This window comes from Manihot esculenta, chromosome 9 (genome assembly GCF_001659605.2).
Source record: "Manihot esculenta cultivar AM560-2 chromosome 9, M.esculenta_v8, whole genome shotgun sequence".
Lineage (NCBI taxonomy): Eukaryota > Viridiplantae > Streptophyta > Magnoliopsida > Malpighiales > Euphorbiaceae > Manihot > Manihot esculenta.
In genome coordinates, this window is record NC_035169.2 from 32,608,311 (window position 1) to 32,628,051 (window position 19,741).

The 19,741-nt window shown below is 32.3% G+C and overlaps 3 protein-coding genes across 5 annotated transcripts; all 3 read left to right on the forward strand.

Annotated features, from left to right (window-relative positions):
• Nucleotides 1–2,032: 2,032 nt before the first annotated feature.
• LOC110622353 (cell division cycle 20.1, cofactor of APC complex) lies at nucleotides 2,033–4,769 on the forward strand. Of its 2 annotated transcripts, none has more exons than XM_021766838.2 (6): nucleotides 2,033–2,447; nucleotides 2,560–2,835; nucleotides 2,949–3,218; nucleotides 3,431–4,012; nucleotides 4,117–4,336; nucleotides 4,459–4,769. In XM_021766838.2, exons 1-5 carry the CDS (start codon nucleotides 2,349–2,351, stop codon nucleotides 4,255–4,257), a joined length of 1,368 nt encoding a protein of 455 aa, XP_021622530.1. In that variant the 5' UTR covers nucleotides 2,033–2,348; the 3' UTR covers nucleotides 4,258–4,336; nucleotides 4,459–4,769. The 2 variants fall into 2 exon arrangements, with proteins under 2 accessions (XP_021622530.1, XP_021622529.1); XM_021766837.2 differs by having other exon boundaries at nucleotides 2,034–2,447; nucleotides 4,117–4,370.
• A 1,383-nt stretch (nucleotides 4,770–6,152) lies between these two features.
• Nucleotides 6,153–13,163, forward strand: LOC110622909 (uncharacterized protein At1g51745). Of its 2 annotated transcripts, XM_021767629.2 has the most exons (4): nucleotides 6,153–6,861; nucleotides 9,711–10,273; nucleotides 10,444–10,740; nucleotides 11,317–13,163. In XM_021767629.2, the coding sequence occupies exons 1-4, from the start codon at nucleotides 6,680–6,682 to the stop codon at nucleotides 12,552–12,554; spliced, it is 2,280 nt and encodes a 759-aa protein (XP_021623321.1). In that variant the 5' UTR covers nucleotides 6,153–6,679; the 3' UTR covers nucleotides 12,555–13,163. The 2 variants fall into 2 exon arrangements, with proteins under 2 accessions (XP_021623321.1, XP_043815618.1); XM_043959683.1 differs by lacking the exon at nucleotides 10,444–10,740.
• Nucleotides 13,164–13,986: 823 nt separating this feature from the next.
• Nucleotides 13,987–18,105, forward strand: LOC110622246 (titin homolog). Its single transcript, XM_021766700.2, has 5 exons — nucleotides 13,987–14,389; nucleotides 14,650–15,235; nucleotides 15,440–15,919; nucleotides 16,013–17,769; nucleotides 17,847–18,105. The coding sequence occupies exons 1-5, from the start codon at nucleotides 14,276–14,278 to the stop codon at nucleotides 17,919–17,921; spliced, it is 3,012 nt and encodes a 1,003-aa protein (XP_021622392.2). The 5' UTR covers nucleotides 13,987–14,275; the 3' UTR covers nucleotides 17,922–18,105.
• The last annotated feature ends 1,636 nt before the right edge of the window (nucleotides 18,106–19,741 follow it).

Consider the following 19,741-nt stretch of genomic DNA (forward strand, 5'->3'; position numbering starts at 1 on the left):
TTTTGGTCAGAAAATTTATTAGGTATGATCGTTTTTCTGTCTGAGATGATATTTCTCTTTATTTTATATAATTTTATTAATACAATTAGTAGTTTTGCTTAAAAAAAATTACTTGAGAAAGTAAATGTTTCTAAGATTTCTTTTAAAACTTTGATAAACAATACAATTAAAAATAAATAAATAAGGCTGTTTGGATAATACATGCCCAATATTTATGTATTTTTATAATTTAATTCAAACATTTTAATGTTAGATAATAAATATTCAATATTTTTATTTGGATTTAATTTTAATTAAAATTTAAAATGAAGCTTTGAAATTTAATATTTGAATTTTTTTTTACACATAATATGAAATGTATAATATCTGCTTATTATACATGATATACTATTTGTACAAAAGTTGAATTTCATATGTTTGCCGTATTTAAAATTACACTGAATTAAATAAATTAAAATTAAAATTTTAGTATTTATAAAAATAACTGAATTGATTTTAAGGAGAAATTAATTTAAATTAAACTTATTTAATTTAATTAAAATTTTAGTATTTACAAAAATGAACTGAATTGATTTTAGGGAGAAATTAATTTGAATTAAACTTATTTAATTTGATTTGATTCAGTTTAGTTTGATAAGTTGGACTTTTTAATAAACTTTTATTTTTTTTACATTATTTTTAATATTATATTTTAATTAAAATATTTCAATTTTAGTTATGGTTTAATTTTTCTAAATTATTAAAAATACTATATTATTACTCACTAATCGGTTTGATTTTATTAATTTATCTTTAACTAAAATTTAACCGAATCAAAATAACTAAAATTATAAAAAATAAAAACCTAACAAAATTTTTGAATTAATTTAATTTGATTAATTTTTTTGATTTAAATTGCATACTACTTATTGTCCAACATTAAAATATTTAAATTAAAATGTAAAAACATATAAATCTTAGGTATTAATTGTGTAATTGGCCAAAAAAATAATAAGTAAATAAACATCCTTCAACCAGTAAATAATGCTAAGTTTTTTAATACATTTAATAAGAATAAGACTTAAATTTAAGATCATTTATTGATAAATATTTGATTTAATTTATCTTCACTAATTAGTGATGAATCTCAAAACTCTTAATTTTCCACTTCATTAATTTTCAACCAACTGAAGTATGAAAATTTTGGATAAAATTATATATATATATTTTTTAATTGAGAATTGAGGTTGGAGGAATATAATTTGAAATCTCTTAAATCTACTCAAATGCACTTACAATTAGATTAAGTTTATGAGTGAAAAAAAACAATATATATACATATACTCTATCCGTTCGATCATTTTCATTTATTTTTAATTATTATCTATTTTTTAAAATTATAATAATATATAAATTAACTATTATAATTTTATTAATTTTAATTATTGTCCAAATTGATGGATTCTTTCATGTGTTTTTCTTGCCTAAAGTTGTATGAATTTCTTTTTTATTAATAATTAATTTAAATAAGAATATTAAATTAATATAAAATAATGATACCTCAAATATAAGTTTCTATAAATATAATAATTTTGATAAAATTAATACAATAAATTATTATTTTAATTCTACGCAGTAATTTTATTTTTAATATTAAAAATAAATCATTTAATTTTTATAATTAATTAAAAAAATGCTTTTTACATTTTTTAAATATAAATCATTATTTTGTTTTTTCATAATGGATATATTTTTTGAAAAGATTAATTTTGAAAAAATAAACATCACTGTTTAAATGTATAAAATGAAAGAAGATGCATGTAAAAATTATCTCATGTGAAAATAAGTATAAATAAAAATTAAATTGAATATTTATATAAGGATTGTGTAGAATTAATTAAATTTTATACATAAATATTTAATTTAATAATTATAAAAATTTAAGAAGTATAGCAAGGGTATTTTGGTCAATCTATTTTGCAACGGTCATTTCATTCCCAGGGTGAGTAGCCGTTGCCGCTCTTCAGCACTCCCTGTCATCCTTTTCTTCTTTTATTTCCATTTTAAAATCTTTGAAGGCGAACGCTTCAATCCACCAAGCGAATACAAAACCCTAATTGCGATTCCAAGCGGTATAAAAATCCAGAAGTTCACTTGATAATCCACAATCATAATCTCTCTCTCTCTCTCTCAATCAACAGCAAAGCTCGCTAAGCCTTCTGTATCGCTCTCCTTATCTGTCTTTTATCTTTGTCTTCTGTTTGGTGTTTATCTTTCTATCTAATCCGTCTTCTTGTTTTACAGGATTTGGTTTCTTGGTTTGTATTCTTTTTGTTTTGTTATTCCTTTTTTCTGTTTGTATTAACATTATGGATGCAGGATCAGTAAACTCCTCTTCGAACTTGAAATCACAATCCAGATTCCCGCTTCAAGAGCAGATTCTTCAGAGAAAGAGTTCTAAAGAAAACGTAACAACTCAAATCTGAAATCTGTTCACAAATAAATTCTGAAAATTTTCTGAAATAATCCAAATTTGACGTGTTTTAAACCCTATTTGTGAATTGGGTCTTGATGTAACAGTTGGATAGATTTATTCCGAATCGGTCAGCAATAGATTGGGACTATGCACATTACATGCTAACTGAAGGTAAGAAAGGTAAAGAGAACCCTTTAGATTGCTCACCAGCAAGAGAGGCCTACAGAAAGCAACTGGCAGAAACTTTGAACCTGAATCGGACTCGAATTCTAGCTTTCAAAAACAAGCCTCCTGCTCCTGTTGAATTGATCCCTCAAGAGCACATTTCCTCATCTCAGCTTCAGGCTAAACCAACTAAGCCGCGCAGACACATTCCACAGGTATCATATCCAATCTTCTTTTGCTTTTCTTGGTTTTAAGCATAAAATTTGGATTGCTGATGCTGATACATCTATTTCTGTATTAATTATTTGATTTATTCCCCTTTGTATAGAGTTCTGAGAGGACATTGGATGCTCCAGACCTTGTTGATGATTTCTACCTGAACTTACTGGATTGGGGCAGCAGCAATGTTCTAGCTATAGCTCTTGGAAACAGTGTGTATTTGTGGGATGCTTCTGATGGTTCTACCTCAGAACTTGTGACAATTGATGATGAAATTGGTCCTGTTACCAGTGTCAATTGGGCTCCTGATGGACGCCACATTGCCATTGGCTTGAACAATTCTGAGGTCCAGTTGTGGGATTCTGCCGCTAATAGACAGGTTACTTGATTTTCTCTGTTTGTCGGCCTTCTCTTGTCCTCTCTCTCTCTGTCTCTCTCTCTGTCTCTCAGGGTTTCTAATCTCTCAATTTGTTTCCGTTTATGGGTTACTTGATTTTCTCTGTTTATCGGCCTTCTCTTGTCCTCTCTCTCTCTCTCTCTCTGTCTCTCAGGGTTTCTAATCTCTCAATTTGTTTCCGTTTATGTCTGCAGCTAAGAACGTTGAAAGGTGGGCACAGATCAAGAGTTGGGTCACTGGCATGGAACAACCATATCCTCACTACTGGAGGAATGGATGGCCAAATAATTAATAATGATGTGAGAATTAGATCACACATTGTGGAGACGTATAGAGGACACCAACAAGAGGTTTGTGGACTTAAATGGTCAGCTTCTGGCCAACAATTAGCTAGTGGAGGCAATGATAACCTCGTTCACATATGGGATAGATCCTTGGCATCATCAAATTCAGCTACTCAATGGCTTCACAGGCTAGAGGACCATACTTCTGCAGTGAAAGCTCTCGCTTGGTGTCCATTCCAAGGAAATTTGCTGGCCACTGGAGGAGGTGGTGGTGATAGGTGCATAAAGTTTTGGAATACACACACCGGTGCCTGCTTGAACTCATTGGACACTGGCTCTCAAGTCTGTTCTCTATTGTGGAGCAAGAATGAGAGAGAGCTGCTTAGCTCTCATGGATTTACTCAAAATCAACTCACACTATGGAAATATCCATCAATGGTGAAAATGGCAGAACTCACTGGCCACACATCTAGAGTCCTTTTCATGGCTCAGGTAACAATAGGAATTAAATACCCCCATAAAAAAGAGATTTTCTTATCTTGTTTTTGGCTTTATTAAAATTCAAATACTTACTGGTTTGTGAGATTTTTCATCAGAGTCCAGATGGTTGCTCAGTGGCAACAGCAGCAGGCGATGAAACCCTTAGATTCTGGAATGTTTTTGGGATTCCAGAAGCGGCTAAGCCTGCTCCAAAAGCAAATACGGAGCCTTTTTCCCATTTGACTCGCATCCGGTGAAGAGGATCATATGCCGTGAGGATAGAAGTTGGACTCGTTCAAGCTCATGTCTCTCAATAAAGAAGAAATCAGAGTTTGAGTGAGTTTCTTTTTCACACCAAACAACTGCCATGGTATAAAGAAGAAATCAGAGTTTGTTATCTAAATTATTTGTAGCATTGAAGGGTAAATTTCTAATTGGCAGTTCCATGCTTATGACAGGTTGAAATAGAAGTTTGGTGTCAATTGCCTAGTCCTTGAGTAACATTAGAGAACCCTCCTCCTCCAACAACAAACCAATTAATTGGCTCCGGGTGATACAATGGGGCTTCAGTACGGCCAGATTTCAAGTTCTAGTGAATATTTAAAAAAAAAAAATTAATAATATGGTTCTGGAAAAGATTGGATGTATCATTTTGTTAATATTAGAAGCATTCAGATTCTTTCTCCGTGGATGTAGTCACTCTCATGTGAGGAACCACGTCAATTTGTATATTTTATTTTACTTGGTATTTTATGGTTTATTGCTTTTACAGGGAGTGCCATGACAGCCACCAACATAATAAATATGTTAAATTAGAAACAGGAAAGTGTACAAATCAAATGTGTCGTCATAGAAATTCGAAACTAAAATTTGTGAAATATGCACTTTTAAATAATTTGATTTTATTATAATTACTATTTTTTTAATTAAAATTGACATTGTAAAATTGTTTGGATGGTACATGTTATTATTTATATCATTAAAAAATAAATTAAATTATCATGTCATTCTTTACATTAACATGATTGTACTGTAATATAAAATTTAAAATTAATTATAAAAAATATTATATTATATTTTTATTATAATTCTATTTTATATTTTTATTTTTCATCGATTAAAACATTTGATTAAATGTATCCTATCGTTATTTATACAGCCAGATATTTATAACATTATTAAATTATTCTCTTTTATTATTAAATAAATTTATTATAATAATAATTTATTTTAATTTTATTTTGATTAAAATTATTATCAATCAATTTTTATCTAATGTATTTATTATTTAGCATTATTTTAAAAATTATTATTAAAAAAATAACCTTATTAAATACATTAGCTTTTTTTTTTTGAAATTTAAAATACATTAGTTATAAAATATTAAAAAATAATTTAAAATAATATAAATGATTAGTTTAAAAATAATAAAAATAATAAAATAACTTTTTTGAGATGTTTTTTAAATTATTCTTTTGACTCTTAAATATAATACTAATTTACCATTTTTAAAAAATTATATTAGAGTGTATTTTTAAAAAATATATATATGAATTAAGTATTTGATTATTTAATATAATTTGATTAAGTGGCTAAAAAAATATATAATTTATTTAAAATTTATTTAAAAAATTATTAATAAAATAAATAATTATAAAAAAATAGTATACTTTCCACCTTAAACTTTTAAATTATTATTAAATTTACTCTAAAATTTAGAGATGTGATAATTTTATTAATTTTTAACGGTATAAATAATGATATAATAAAGTGAAAATAACTTTAAAAATTTAAATTTTAATTAAAAAATATAAAATATATTTATAATAAAATTAAAATTACATGATACTTTTTACCATTAACTTAAATTTATATATATAAGAATTATATTTGATATAAAAGAAATTAAAAATATTTTATTAATACGTAATATAATTTTGGTGTATTTAAGATTCACATATTTTTTTAAAAAAATTATGATTTAGAATGTTTTAATGTATTTTTTAAAATGAAGTAATTAACTAATAATTATTCCATTCTTTCAAAAAAAAATCTAATAATTATTCCAACAAAGAAAATTTTTATTCTAGGCTATAACGTAATGTAAAAATCGGCCGGGTTTGCTGGTTGAAATGGGAGACCCATGGAGGCCCAAATGGCAGAGAAGAAAGGGGAAAAGCGGGAAGGACAAAGGGATGAGGAGCACGCGATAGGCATTTGACACAGATCAACTCAAGCGAGTTATCCGCGTGTGAATCACTGAGCCACCACTCTCCTTCCCATCACCCACTGGTCTGGCTCCTTTGTTTTCCTCTGTCCTGTTCATTGTTCTCGTTAGCTGAGTCTTTCTCTTCCTTACTTTGCCCAAATATCATAATCAAAACCGCCAACCGTGTTACCAGAGACTCAAACCACCTCCACCGCCGACGCCGACCGACGTGAAGTGTCTTATACTCATAAGCTCCTGCACAGAGAGAGAGAGAGGACAATTCATCAAATTCAAACTGAGACAAAACCCTGACAAATAAATGAAAATGAAAATTTCCCAAATCTGAATGGAAGCCCTTTTCTCTCCGTACGGATCATCCTCTCACGCTTGTTTTCCGTTCCTCCGCTTCTCGCTCTATTTTTCGCTGGGGGCTGATATTGAAAGGGCGTTCGCGGAGAGACAGAGTGGCGATGGGAAGTTCGGGATCTGGTGCGGTTGATTGTGGTGTAGGACCGATTGTTTGGGTGAGAAGGAGGAACGGCTCGTGGTGGCCGGGGAAGATAATGAGCCCTGAAGAGCTGGCAGAGTGTAATCTATCTTCTCCCCGGACAGGGACTCCGGTCAAGCTCCTTGGAAGAGAAGACGCTAGCGTGTACGTCTTCTTACATATGCTTGCCATTGACCCTTTTTTGGGAGTTGTTTTTTTTTTTTTCTGCTTCTTCATTTACTTATCTCTGCTTCTCCGGTTCACTTCTTTCACTTCATCATTTGTCCAAACACTTTGCTTTTTGGCTTGAGAAATACTTGATTTTCTGGTGTTTAAGAGGTTGTCTTTGTATTTGCATAACATATTCTATTACATGTAGCCAAGTTTCGCCAAAGCCATTACTAGCGTTAATAACAAAAATGTTCATTCTTTTCTTTCACCCGTTAGGCAAGAGTTATATGGCTATTGATGGGTTTTGCTTCTGTAAATGTAGGAGAGTGATAGGTCATTTGACGATTGCTTTATTGTCTTTTTGATGAAGTTGTCAGAGTGTAGGGCACAGTTGCATACCTTTGAGGGATGAGATGTGAAAGAGAAGAAATTTGCTCGTAAATTCAAATTTAACATCATACATTCATATTCCACATAAAACAACTACACTGCAACTAATGCTAGCGCTACTAGAATCCTTCATAGGTAAAGAAAATAAAGGAACCCAAACTTATTAAACTGTATCAGCGCCTATCTCCTTTGTAGCGAAGTTCATGAAGTCTAGGTTTCTTAGAATGCAGTTGGATAAAATAAGGGAATAAGAAAAGAAATAGGTGAAAGAAAGAGTGGGGTGGGGGAGGTGGAATGAATGAAAGAGAGAAAGAAGGCTGTTCAGCTGGGACTATGGAAATGCTATCTGGAGGGGAGGGTCATCTCTCTCTCTCTCTCTTTCTCTCTTCCTTTCTCTTTGGTGGAAGTCTCGTTGTTTCTTCTTTTTATATTTGGTTTTGCGTTTGTTTTGTTGCTTTTAGTTCCATTACATGACAATTCTTTAGTATAGATCCTTTTGATATATGGCTATAAACCATAACTAATAATCAACCTGATATCAATAGCATAAAAAAAATAAATGCGGCCGAAAAAATATAATAGAGGTGCAAACCTTATGCCTTGAAAAAGGTGTAGTTCTAAGCAATAGGGCACACACCTCAGTTAGGTTTCCCTCCTGACCACAATAGAGGTAGTAAAGTTCGTTTTAAGCCTTCAGCCTGAGGTATGCCCTAAGCGGATCAGTGAATTTAATTTTAGTAGACATTGGAACCAGCTTGTAACCCTAATTGATGACAAAAATGGACATAGATTTCTTAATCACCTAGTTGTGGAGTGGTTGTATGTGTGTACATGAATAATATAGGAAATAAGTATGATGTGCAATGCACAAAATGTAGAGTCTTATATGCTGAGAATTGGCTGCTTCCCTTACCTTTTCTTCCTCATTCCATTTTTTTTTCTCAGAAACATAACGTACAAAAGTAATTTGTTACTGGATTATGCATTAGAATGTACAAGATAATCCAGGGTTTTTATACTTGTAAGCCATTTATCTAGAATTCTAGATATAGAATTGGACTAAAAAGTAAGTTAGCTTCAAGAGCAATTTGTTTGATGTTAAACAGGTGTATTTGATTGGGACACAATGGAATTCCTTTTGATGTCCATACATAAAACATCGTCTGTAAGACGTGATATTCATGGCTGTTGGTTTAGCGTATAGTTTCTTACTGCTCACTTTTTATGGGTTCTTGACATATGAGCTTCAGAGTTTGTTTTGTGATATTTCTGTTGTATGCCCTTTTTGATGAGGGCTGCACTTCTTTTTTATATGTAGGAGGATTAAAAAAAAAGGAAAGAGTGAAAATTACTGTGTTGGAGGAAGAGGTTTTTCCTATAATGTTCACATATAAAAGGGGAAAATGAGAAGAAGGAGAAGTGAACTGTTAGAGATATATTTCCTATGATGTTTATGCATAAGAGTAAAAGATGGGAAGAGTGAAAAGTAATATGTTGGAGAGATAAGCCTTTTTTTGATATGTGGATACACTATGTTATGCAAAATCAACAAGTGCATGGATAGTATCAAGTAATATAGTGATAAGATAAGTATCATTCTCGAGAGAATTATTTTGAGTACCAAACTGTGACAATGTAGTTATTTAGATGATCAAAGTGCAGCTGAAGACTAAAGGGAAGCTAATGAAAATTATAAACTAAATCTAATTAGCCAATTAATTTCAAACACTTGTGATCAAAGATATTCCAGAGTTAGGGATTCACACTTCAGTTGACTATGAATCTAGTCTAACCATTCAACAATTGGAAAATCATGCTTTGAAGGAGATTAATCCTTAATTAATCTAAAACTCACCTTCAAGGCACTCAAGATGTGTTCTAATTGAAGCAATACCTAGTCTCATGGTATTAAATCAACCAAATCCATTAAGATCTATGATTAATCAACAAATTTGTCAGAGTTTTAAAGTCTATTTATAGATCTAGAATCCTAGGTGCAAATCTATATGCTTCCAATATTAATCTTCACCTTTCAGTTCTTCAATTATATATAAGATCTATGCAAAATTATCAAATTATCAATCACAAATCAAGCATTAAGAACCATAAATCTGAATCTAAAATAAAACCCCAAATGTATTAAAGGAAACCTTCTTTTATACTGAAGGGAAACCCTATTTAGAGTTCAAATTTGCATTCCAAGACTCTCCAAACATCATTATAACCTAGAAAAGAATCGATAAATAAATTAAACTCAATTAAAGAAATAACAAGTGCATTAACTAAAAGATAAATAAAACCAACAAAAACCTATGTGAACATGAACAAAATGAATGCAAATAATAACCTTAATGACCATATCATACCACAACGACATGCATATTACTTCTTTGTTCTGATTTACTTTGAGTATGCGTTTTGTGAAGAAAAAATATTTTCTTGTACTTCTCCAGGGACTGGTACAATTTAGAAAAATCTAAGCGTGTGAAGGCATTTCGATGTGGTGACTTTGATGATTGCATTGAAAGAGCTGAATCTGCACAGGGCATGCGAATAAAAAAGCGAGAGAAATACGCACGTCGAGAAGATGCAATTCTTCATGCACTTGAGCTTGAAAAACAGATGATGAAGAAACAAGGAAAATTAAGTACAACCTCCGATAACCAAAGAAGTAAGTTATCTGGTCCAGCAAAGAAGGATCTCGGTATTGCTTCAGAGGGTTTGACAAATAATAGTGGAATACCTGGAAATGCCAAACTGAATACAAGTATCAAAGATGAGATTATTGGCATTCCTGCAAAAGCAAAGGATGGAAATCAGCCAATCTCTGGAGATGATCATTCTGAAGCAACACCACGGATGAGAGGATTACAGGATTTGGGGCTCAGAACTGCTTCAAAGCGAAAGCTTCCAACATCTAGTGATTCTGATGTTTGTATGAAACCTATGGGAGATACTCACTTTCAAGTTCATCCTGTTGATGCCCCTAACATGGAAAGAAGAAATCATGCAAATGGTAAAGATTCTTTATACTAAAGGAGTTCATGTGAGGGTTGATTCGGGAAATATTTGGTCAAGAGACATGACAGGATCCACTCTCTTGTTCAAGTTTTGCAAAATACGGAAAAATTAAAAGTCGGACATTTTAGCAATCTGACTGTAGTATTCTTTCTACTTTTATTTCAGGAGCAGACGGTGTGGAGGTCATTCAGGCAAAGAGGAGTCGATGTGTTTACTCTCCAGCTGATTCTAGTGATTATTTGGATGATAAAGAACTTCTTCCAAACCAGATTAAGATGTTGCCTTCCAAGTCTGAAGATGATGATGACCATCCTCATCATAGTTCCTTGAAAGAACAGAACTCTTCTTCTGGTTTTATGGAAAATCTTGAATCTGACTCTTCTGGGACTGACTCTCTGCAATCTGAGTCTGCTTCTTCTGAGACTGAACCTGATGTGGCTGATGGAATGACTGTTTTACCAGGTCAAGTTTTTAGTGTTCCTATTTATATCAATCTACTATTTTTCCCTTGAGTGGTGACTTCAGAGATCAATTGTTTGCTTCATGGGTGATAATGTCTGTTCTCTTTCTGAAATTCACTACCCTTTCTGGTTATTTCCTAATTTCTGTTTCTTGATTGCATATTTTTAACTGGTATGAACAATATCCCTAGCCATGTAAAATATTACTAGGCTAAGCACCTTTCTTCTTCTGAATTTTCCCCTTTGTTTTTTACTAATAAATTAGGTAATCACATTAGTTTAAGGTGCTTTTACTTTTTTTTTTGGTTGGGTATGCTTAAATTGCTTTTGATGCAATTAGGAAGTCTTGTGTTCTTATAATTTGCAAAATGTTCATCCTAAGAAATAATATGAAAATTTGAACATCTTCTCAGTTAAGTTTTATGTGAACTTGAGGATTTTGCTGTATTTTATGTGAACTTGAGCATTTTGCTTTGTATGTTTCATTGTGCTGTATTTTGTTAAGCATTAATTTTATGCATGATTTTCTGTTATTTTATTCATTTGGTCCTCATTAGCCTCTTGCTCGTCTGTTCAGGTACTATTATGCCTACAGAAGCTGAACAGAATGCTTTGAGACAACCTGAAGTGCCAGAACATGGAAGTATAAGCAGCGAGGATCCTGATGAATTGGCATTTTCTGGTGAAATTTCGCTTCTTTATCCTGATGATCCTTTTCTTGCTAATGCAGCAGTGTCCAAATGGCGACTGAAAGGAAAAAGGAATATTCGGCACCTTACCAAAAAGTCTTCAGATAGAGCTGACGAAAAAGTTTTAAATGGTCCTCTTCATGGAACCTACCATAAGATAAATGGTAGCACTTTGGGTCAAAGGGGATATAGCTTTGATGATGCTGATTTGGGCAGAAAATATATTGGGATGTATAATGATCGTTCTTCATATGCATCCAGGTATGCATTCAAAGGTAGAAATAATATTGGTCATAATACTATTGATTGGAGGGACATGGCTTGGGAGGATCGACCTGCTTTTAAAGGACATTTGGAAGACAGGGTGGAACACTTCAATCCAATATTTTTTGGCCGTCATTATTATGGTGGAAGGGCTAGATCCATGTTGGTAGATGTGGATTTAAAGGTTCAAGCAAGCTATCAAAAAGCACCCGTTCCTATTGTCTCTCTTACGAGCAAGTTAAACGGAAAGGCAATTATAGGACATCCAATCCAAATTCAAGCGCTGGAAGAGGGTTCGTCAGAAACTCTTATTTCTATAAATGATTATCATGGCACTGAAGCAGTTGACCATGATGCAAACACTTCAATTTCACCAGCTTGGAGGACTGCTCGAAGGACCAATTATAGGGTCCCACGCCCTCTTTTATCATCAGTGCTGGGTTCTGAGCATCCTCAATTCATAGACCAAGAAGGAAGGCTGCCATTTAGGAAGTTAAGTGTAGGGAATTTCAGTCACAAGGCAACCTTGGTACGGAAGAGCTTTCCCCACACCTCTCGGCCTTCAATGGATAGGAAATTCCAAAGAAAGCTGCAGAAGAAAGCAAGTTTATCATCTAACAAAAAAACAAGAACCTTATCCTCAATTGCAGTACAGCAGAGTTTCAGTAAGCCTTTGCATTATAGCAGTATCAGTCAAATGGGTGGGCTGCTTAAATCTGAGACGACTAGGCCGACCACAGTTGCCTGTATACCTGTCAAATTAGTTTTCAGTAGGTTACTTGAGAAGATCAATAGACCGCCATCAAAAGCCGCATGTAAAGTGGTTATATCAAACGGAAATGCAGAGAGACCACCATCTTAGTTAACGTGTACATAGCTATAGGTGCAATAATTATTGCTAATTTCCTCCTAACAAAAGTATTCTGCACCCAAACCATTATACAGTGGCATTGTTGGGATGTAGATTCTGTTACCCACTTATTGAACATTAGGTGAAGCAGGTAACCATGGGTGAAACTATATACAGGGAACATGTTTGACATATGGTTGTTATGATGGTAAGGTTGTGATGATGGTAAAGTTGCTGAAAAATTGGTGTGCAAATTACTGAAGGAAAAACTTTGATTTAGGCAGAAAAGAAGGTAATCCCTCGTTATCACAGGTAGAAGCAGGTAGTTTGAGATTCATATATATGTAAATTTTATTTCCATATGAGTTGACGTTTTTAGGTTTTCTTTAAAAAAAGAAAGGTATAGAGAGATCTGGTACAGTAGGGATCAATGTAGACTTTCTTTTTTGATTTATAATTTCGTTTGATAAATCATCAGATGGAGTGATGAGCTACGGCCTCATGCTTGGGCCATTGTGCTGTTGTGAAATAAGTACTCTCTGTAGTGATAATGTGGTGCACAAAGTGCAAAACTCATAGAAAAATTGCAAATTACATATGAAGAATTCAAATTGTAGGTTATTTGTTTCTCTGGAATGTCTTTCTTTAGTGCTTGTGTTCCAGTTACCTGTCTTAGCTTCTATATGTTTTGCTTCTTTCCATTTGTTAAGACTCTGATCTACGTTCTCAAAACTCACGAGTCGCTTCATTATTTTGTTAAAGCCTTGATGGTACGATTTGTTTAAATATAGTTTTTTAGAAAAAGTTATTGGTTGAGAATTCATGCGGATGCCTATGATTTTTACAATTATTTTTATTTTAACAGATGGCCCGAGTGGTTTCTTCTTTTTTTGTTTTTTTTTTTTTAAAAAAATCATTTTTCAAAATGGTATGGATAATTTTGTGAGAAAAAAATTTGAATGAAATTTTGTAAATATATATGGTTTTATTTTTATATGTGATGAAGTTTTTTTAAGTTAAAAAAGAAAAATTTTTTTATTCTAAATGAGATAATTATAAAAAAAATTAATGAATTATTTCAAACGGATGTGCACTGTGTTTTCATTTTTTATTAAAATAGGTTAGTATTAAATAAAGTGTTAATACGTAATGTATGAAAAATTAAATCAATAGGTTATAGATGACCATCGCATTTTAACTGGATTTTAAACATAATCTGAAATTATTATAAGCATAATTTTATAGATTTTTAGATCGAATAGGTGGAGCATATCCAAATTCAGAACAGTGATCTTAATATAATGGAAACTAATACATGCATTTTATTATTTAATTAAAGTAAATTATCAATTTCAGGTAAAAGCCTAAAAGCAGCCATAAATCCATAAATTTTCTCCATTAAGAAAAAAAATAAAACAAAAAAGAAGTTTCCTATTCAAAATAAAATATTTACCAAAACAAATGAATCTGAAACCCTCTCAAAAATTTGCGGGATACATTTTCCAGTAAAAGAAAATACTCAATTCTAGATTTAAATTTCAAATTCACGCTCCAACGGTCATATCTTCTAGGGTTTCTTCAACTTTTCTCTCGCTTAACCCTTCCAATTCCTTCACCTAATACATGTATATATATCCCTACTTCTCCTTCCCACTTTCGACAAGAAGAAGAAAGAACCGGTCTTTCGCTACCAGAAAACACCTCGTTTCTTATTCGTCATTTTCCGATCGGAAATGGATTTTCACAGCCTTGCAAGGAAAGAGCTCCAAGCTCTCTGCAAGAAGAACAAGATCCCAGCTAACATGACCAACGTCGCCATGGCCGATGCTCTCAAGGCTCTTGAGAAGGTAATGCTCTTGCTTTTAATCCTTGGATACGCATTTCACGTTTCTGTTGATCGCGAGGAATAGAAGAAAATTTTGGAAATCTCATCATTTTTTTTCTATATTGAAAATTCGTTTGGTTGCAACATGAATCTTTCAACTCACCATTTTTGAAGGATTTACTGTGATCTCTGTTATTGTAATCTGTTAACATTGAAAAGAAATTTTGAACTCTTGGGAATGCTTGTAGTTTTGGATTATTGATTTCAATTATCTTCTTCCAGGTGGAAGGACTTGATGAACTCAACAGTGAACCAAGATCAGATCCTCAGGAATCCCCGGCGAGAACTACTAATGTGGAGCCTCGAACTGCATGTAGAACTTCAACTCGGAGAAAGCCTATTAATGTTGAGCCTGAAAGCTCGCAATCCATGACTCGTAATCGCCGTGCAACAAGAAGAACTGTTGCTGAAGAGACTGGACAAGAAAACAAAAATGTGAATCTACTGGAGACTCCAGCAATGCCCACTACCCGGAGAAGGGTACAAGCTGCTTCAGCAACGCGAAAAATGGATGCCCAATTGACGGAAATCGGGGATAATGAGGAACAAGCAGGTCAAGAGAATAGTGATGTGCCAGTGACTCCAGCAATGCGAACTTCCCGGAGGAAGGTTCCAGCGGTTTCAACTAGGCGGAAAACTGAGGCTCAGAAGGATGAGAAATCGGTTCAGAGAGTATATGGTACGAGGCAGTCAGTGAGGTTGTTGGAGAAAAGCATAGAAGATTTGAGCCTGAAGGAAAAAAAGAGAGTTGAAGCTGTGAAGATTGAGGGATTGTGCGAGGAAACTGAACAGAAGAATGATGTGCCTGGTAAGTGTTTGTATTTTTGTCGCAGCATAATAATTTTCTGTTGCACGCATCCTCTAGATTTCGTTTAGTTGCCAGGTAAAATTTGGAAAATATAAATAATTGACAATGTTAAGTCATTTATCAAATGTAGTACGAAAATATTGTAAATATTTGCGTAGAAATTTTTAGGTTCTGAATTTTTGACATCGATCATAATGCACACAGGTGAATTTCTTTCATGGCAAAACATAGATGAATCACTAGAGAATGAAAATGAAATGCAGCATGGAGTTCAAGAAGACAGCAAGACTAATGACCATGAAATAGATAACAAAGTAGTTTCTTTTCAAAATTTAGATCAGCTTCTAGAGAATGTAAGTGAAATAAAGGATAAACTTCATGAGCACCAGAATAATGCTGAGGTTGAAGTGCAGTCAGATGTTCCTTGCCAGAATATAGATCAGTTGCACAAGAATGAAAGTGAAACAAAACTTCAACATCAAGAGGATAAAAAGGGAAATGATCATGAAGTGGTTGATTATGATGCGGAAATAGGTTCTCAGTCTTGCACTAATTTGGATAATGATTCAGGATTAGACGAAGATGATGAAGAAAATAGTGATAGTTCAGATGAATCATCTTTTCAGCAAGTGGAAACCTCAGGGGATGTGGTAGATATGAACTGTGAAGCAATGGAAGAGAAAGGTGCATTATTTTATTCATTTATTTATTGTAGACCTTTGATCTATGATTTCCTTGTTTGTTTCATGTAAAAGTCATTCAATGTACTGTGTTCAGGTTCAGATATTGTGATTACGGACAACTCTGAGACTTTAAATGCTGCTTTGAAGCCAGAAATTGAAAAAGAACTAAATGGCAGTCAAGATTCTTTGATTGTAGAAATGTCTGATGACGATTCTGTTATTGTCATGGAAACAATCGTTAATTTTCCAGATGAAGCTTCATCTGAGGTCATGGATTCATTGACCCTTGAGGTGTCTGGATCTGAGGGCAAAAGCTATGAAAAGAATTCGATGGAGGATGAACAGCATGGCAGTCATCTGCATTTAGATGCTGCTATTGAAGAAGAATGTGAGGATGATGCCATTGAGGAATTGCCTGAAGGCAATGGGTCAGATGAAGTTCAAGAAAATGTCAATGCAGATAAAATCCAACACAAGCTTCTTGAGAAGTCAGATAGCATAAAGGAGGAACCCGAAAGCCCCAGGTTTATTCTCCAGCATGAAAGCTATGAAATGAATTCAGTGGAGGATGAACGGTATGGCAGTGATGATCTGCATCTAGATGCTGCTATTGGAGAAGAATGTGATGATAATGCCATTAAGGAATTACCTGAAGGCAATGGATCAGATGAAGTTCAAGAAAATGTCAATGCAGATAAAATCCAACACAAGCTTCTTGAGAAGTCAGATAGCATAAAGGAGGAACCCGAAAGCCCCAGGTTTATTCTCCAGCATGAAAGCTATGAAATGAATTCAGTGGAGGATGAACGGCATGGCAGTGATGATCTGCATCTAGATGCTGCTATTGGAGAAGAATGTGATGATAATGCCATTAAGGAATTACCTGAAGGCAATGGATCAGATGAAGTTCAAGAAAATGTCAATGCAGATAAAATCCAACACAAGCTTCTTGAGAAGTCAGATAGCATAAAGGAGGAACCCGAAAGCCCCAGGTTTATTCTCCAGCATGAAAGCTATGAAATGAATTCAGTGGAGGATGAACGGCATGGCAATGATGATGCTGCTATTGGAGAAGAATGTGATGATAATGCCATTAAGGAATTACCTGAAGGCAATGAATCAGATGAAGTTCAAGAAAATGGCAATGCAGATAAAATCCAAGACAAGCTTCTTGAGAAATGCGAGGAACTACCTGATAGCATAAAGGAGGAACTCGAAAGCCCCAGGTTCATTCTCCAGCATGAAAAGTGCGAGAAAGCTTCAGATGACTTAGCAAACGAGTACAATAATGTCGGGGTTAATGTAATGGAAGCTAAGGAATCTGATATGATAATCCATGACCAGAAAAGCTCTTTCTGTTGTCCTCTGGTTTCAGACAGTGAAGTTGCAATTGAAATTCCTTTGGGTGACGACCATGTAGTTCCAGTAGAAGCTGCTTACGCATGCATTCAAACATTAAACAAGTCACCAACTTCCTTGAAGCAAATGAGTCCCTATCAAACTGTCGTCTCAGGAGATCAAGTCACAGGTGGTACGGTGAGTACGGTGATTTCCTCGCCATTTGCAGCCAACACAATTCAGGGTCAGTTCCCTCGGCCAAATGAGTCAACAGCAAGGAAATCTTCAACCAAGAAACAAGCAACGATTCAGAAGATCATCAATGCAGACATTAACAAGGAGAACGTTGAAAACAGTGGCAGAAAAGTAGAACCTAAGAAAGATAAGATCAAAAAGAAGGAAGCTGAGGAAGAGAAACAATACGAGGACATAAGCCTAAGGCAGCTAACCAAGATGGTGAAAGAAAAACTGCAGATTGCAAATAAGAACAATGATGGAAGAAATATTTCAAAGGTACAGACACCAAAACATTACACATCCATGTCCTTTAGCCACTTTGTTTATTAACTTGCATGTTCTATGCACAACAGGTGGGAACTAGACCAGCTTTGCAGGTGCTGACAGAGAATTGTAAAGCTGCTGGTGAACCAGAAAACAAGAACTGAAATGGCTTTATCACGAAATTGCAGAAATTTTGAGACCCAACAATGGGGTAGACTGATATATGATATAGAGCATGAATAACCACCTCTGGTGGGAATTTAAAGCTGTTTTTTTTTTTTTTTTTGGCGTTTCTGCCTCCTTCGCCTATATGAAAATTTTGAGGAGACCCAACAAGGTTTTAGTCGTGTTTCTCATACCTTACATTTGTTGATTGTGGGTTTGGAATAAAGATATAGCACTTATTAAGCTAAGTGAATTAGCTAACATAGATGGTATATATGAACCATGGCTACCATTTTTCCTATGGGGAAAAAAAAAGTTACATTAAATACTTTTCTTGCTTTAAAATATATAGGTCTTGTAGAAAAAGAGAAAATTTGAAACATTGATAATTTCTGCATTTATTTAAATTATTAAAAAAATATTTTAAGTAATTAATTTTACTAATTTGTCTCTCAAATTAGTTTTAGCAAATTTAATATTTAAAATTAGTTTTTAGCACCAATTATGAAAAATAGCCTAAAAAATATTCAGAAAATTTGTATATTTCTTTCATCATAAAACTTATAAGTTATAACTATTTTGAAATATTAATTAATTTAAATTATTTCTATACACAAACTCCTAAATTTAGTTTTTGAATGAAACTAATGTAATATATCAGAATTATAAAGTTGATATTTTTAATATTGTAATTTACACCCCATTATAATAATTAAACAACGAATTTAAATATTATATGATGAAATTGTATAATAATGAAAGCATCTTTTATGCTAGAATTTTTCACCTAATATTGTAAATTATAAGTTAATTTATATGGAATGGGCACTTTTTTTTTTTAATTTAATTATGTAAAATTAATAAAATGTATGATATTGTTTGATATTTGTAATTCATAAATTTTTTTGATAATTATGTAGCTATTTTAATTGTAGTCCCTCTATACTTAATTTTGCATTTACTTTGATACTATACTACACATGAAAGTGTGTTTGGAACGTTTTCATATTTTTAATTTGAATTCTTAAATAACGAGTGCAAAATATATAAAAAAAATAAAAGAATTATATTGAGTGGACCTGCTGAGTAGGTCAACCGCCTGCATCAACTGCAAATGAATTTTAAATTTTTAAATATAATACAAATTATTCCTCTTTAAATCAATAATTTTATAAATTTTCTTTGCAAAACTTGTGTTTAAATAAAAAAAATTAAAAATTTTTTAATTTAAAAAATTATCATCATATATAAAAATAAAGAGTATTGCCAAAAAAAAACACCAAATGTTTATATGATAATACATTTTAAATTTTAAATAATAAGGTTTGAAATTTTGAATGAAAAATGTAAACCTTTTAATTTGTTATAAATTTAATCAAGAGAATTAAATTAAATTTATATAAATTAATAATAAATAATAATATAATTCCTAAAACTCCTTTTAAATAGAAAAATATTTTTTTTTGAATCAAAGAAAAATAATTTTTAAATATATATAGTTTTATTACTATAATGTCATTTTTTTATTTATTATTCACTTTTTATTCTTACTTTTATATTATACAGTAAATATTAATAAAAATTTAACATATAAAATATTTTATTTTACTTAAAATATTATTAATGAAAAAACAAAATTTTCTAAATATAAAAATATATACGTGAAATATACATTATTTATATATAATAAAATTTTATTTATAAAAATATTTATTATTCAGTATAATATATTTAATTTTAGTATAAAATTTAAATTAAAAAATTATATATTTTATTAATAAACTTTTGACTTATGACCTTTACCAAATATATCTAATTT

Coding starts and splice junctions, on each gene's coding strand:
- LOC110622246 (XM_021766700.2), top strand. CDS start 14,276: ATGGATTTTCACAGCCTTGCAAGGAAAGAGCTCCAAGCTCTCTGCAAG. Junction 15,236..15,439: donor ACAGAAGAATGATGTGCCTG/GTAAGTGTTTGT, acceptor TAATGCACACAG/GTGAATTTCTTTCATGGCAA. Junction 17,770..17,846: donor ATGGAAGAAATATTTCAAAG/GTACAGACACCA, acceptor TATGCACAACAG/GTGGGAACTAGACCAGCTTT.
- LOC110622353 (XM_021766838.2), top strand. CDS start 2,349: ATGGATGCAGGATCAGTAAACTCCTCTTCGAACTTGAAATCACAATCC. Junction 2,448..2,559: donor GAAAGAGTTCTAAAGAAAAC/GTAACAACTCAA, acceptor TTGATGTAACAG/TTGGATAGATTTATTCCGAA. Junction 4,013..4,116: donor GAGTCCTTTTCATGGCTCAG/GTAACAATAGGA, acceptor ATTTTTCATCAG/AGTCCAGATGGTTGCTCAGT.
- LOC110622909 (XM_021767629.2), top strand. CDS start 6,680: ATGGGAAGTTCGGGATCTGGTGCGGTTGATTGTGGTGTAGGACCGATT. Junction 6,862..9,710: donor GGAAGAGAAGACGCTAGCGT/GTACGTCTTCTT, acceptor GTACTTCTCCAG/GGACTGGTACAATTTAGAAA. Junction 10,741..11,316: donor TGGAATGACTGTTTTACCAG/GTCAAGTTTTTA, acceptor TCGTCTGTTCAG/GTACTATTATGCCTACAGAA.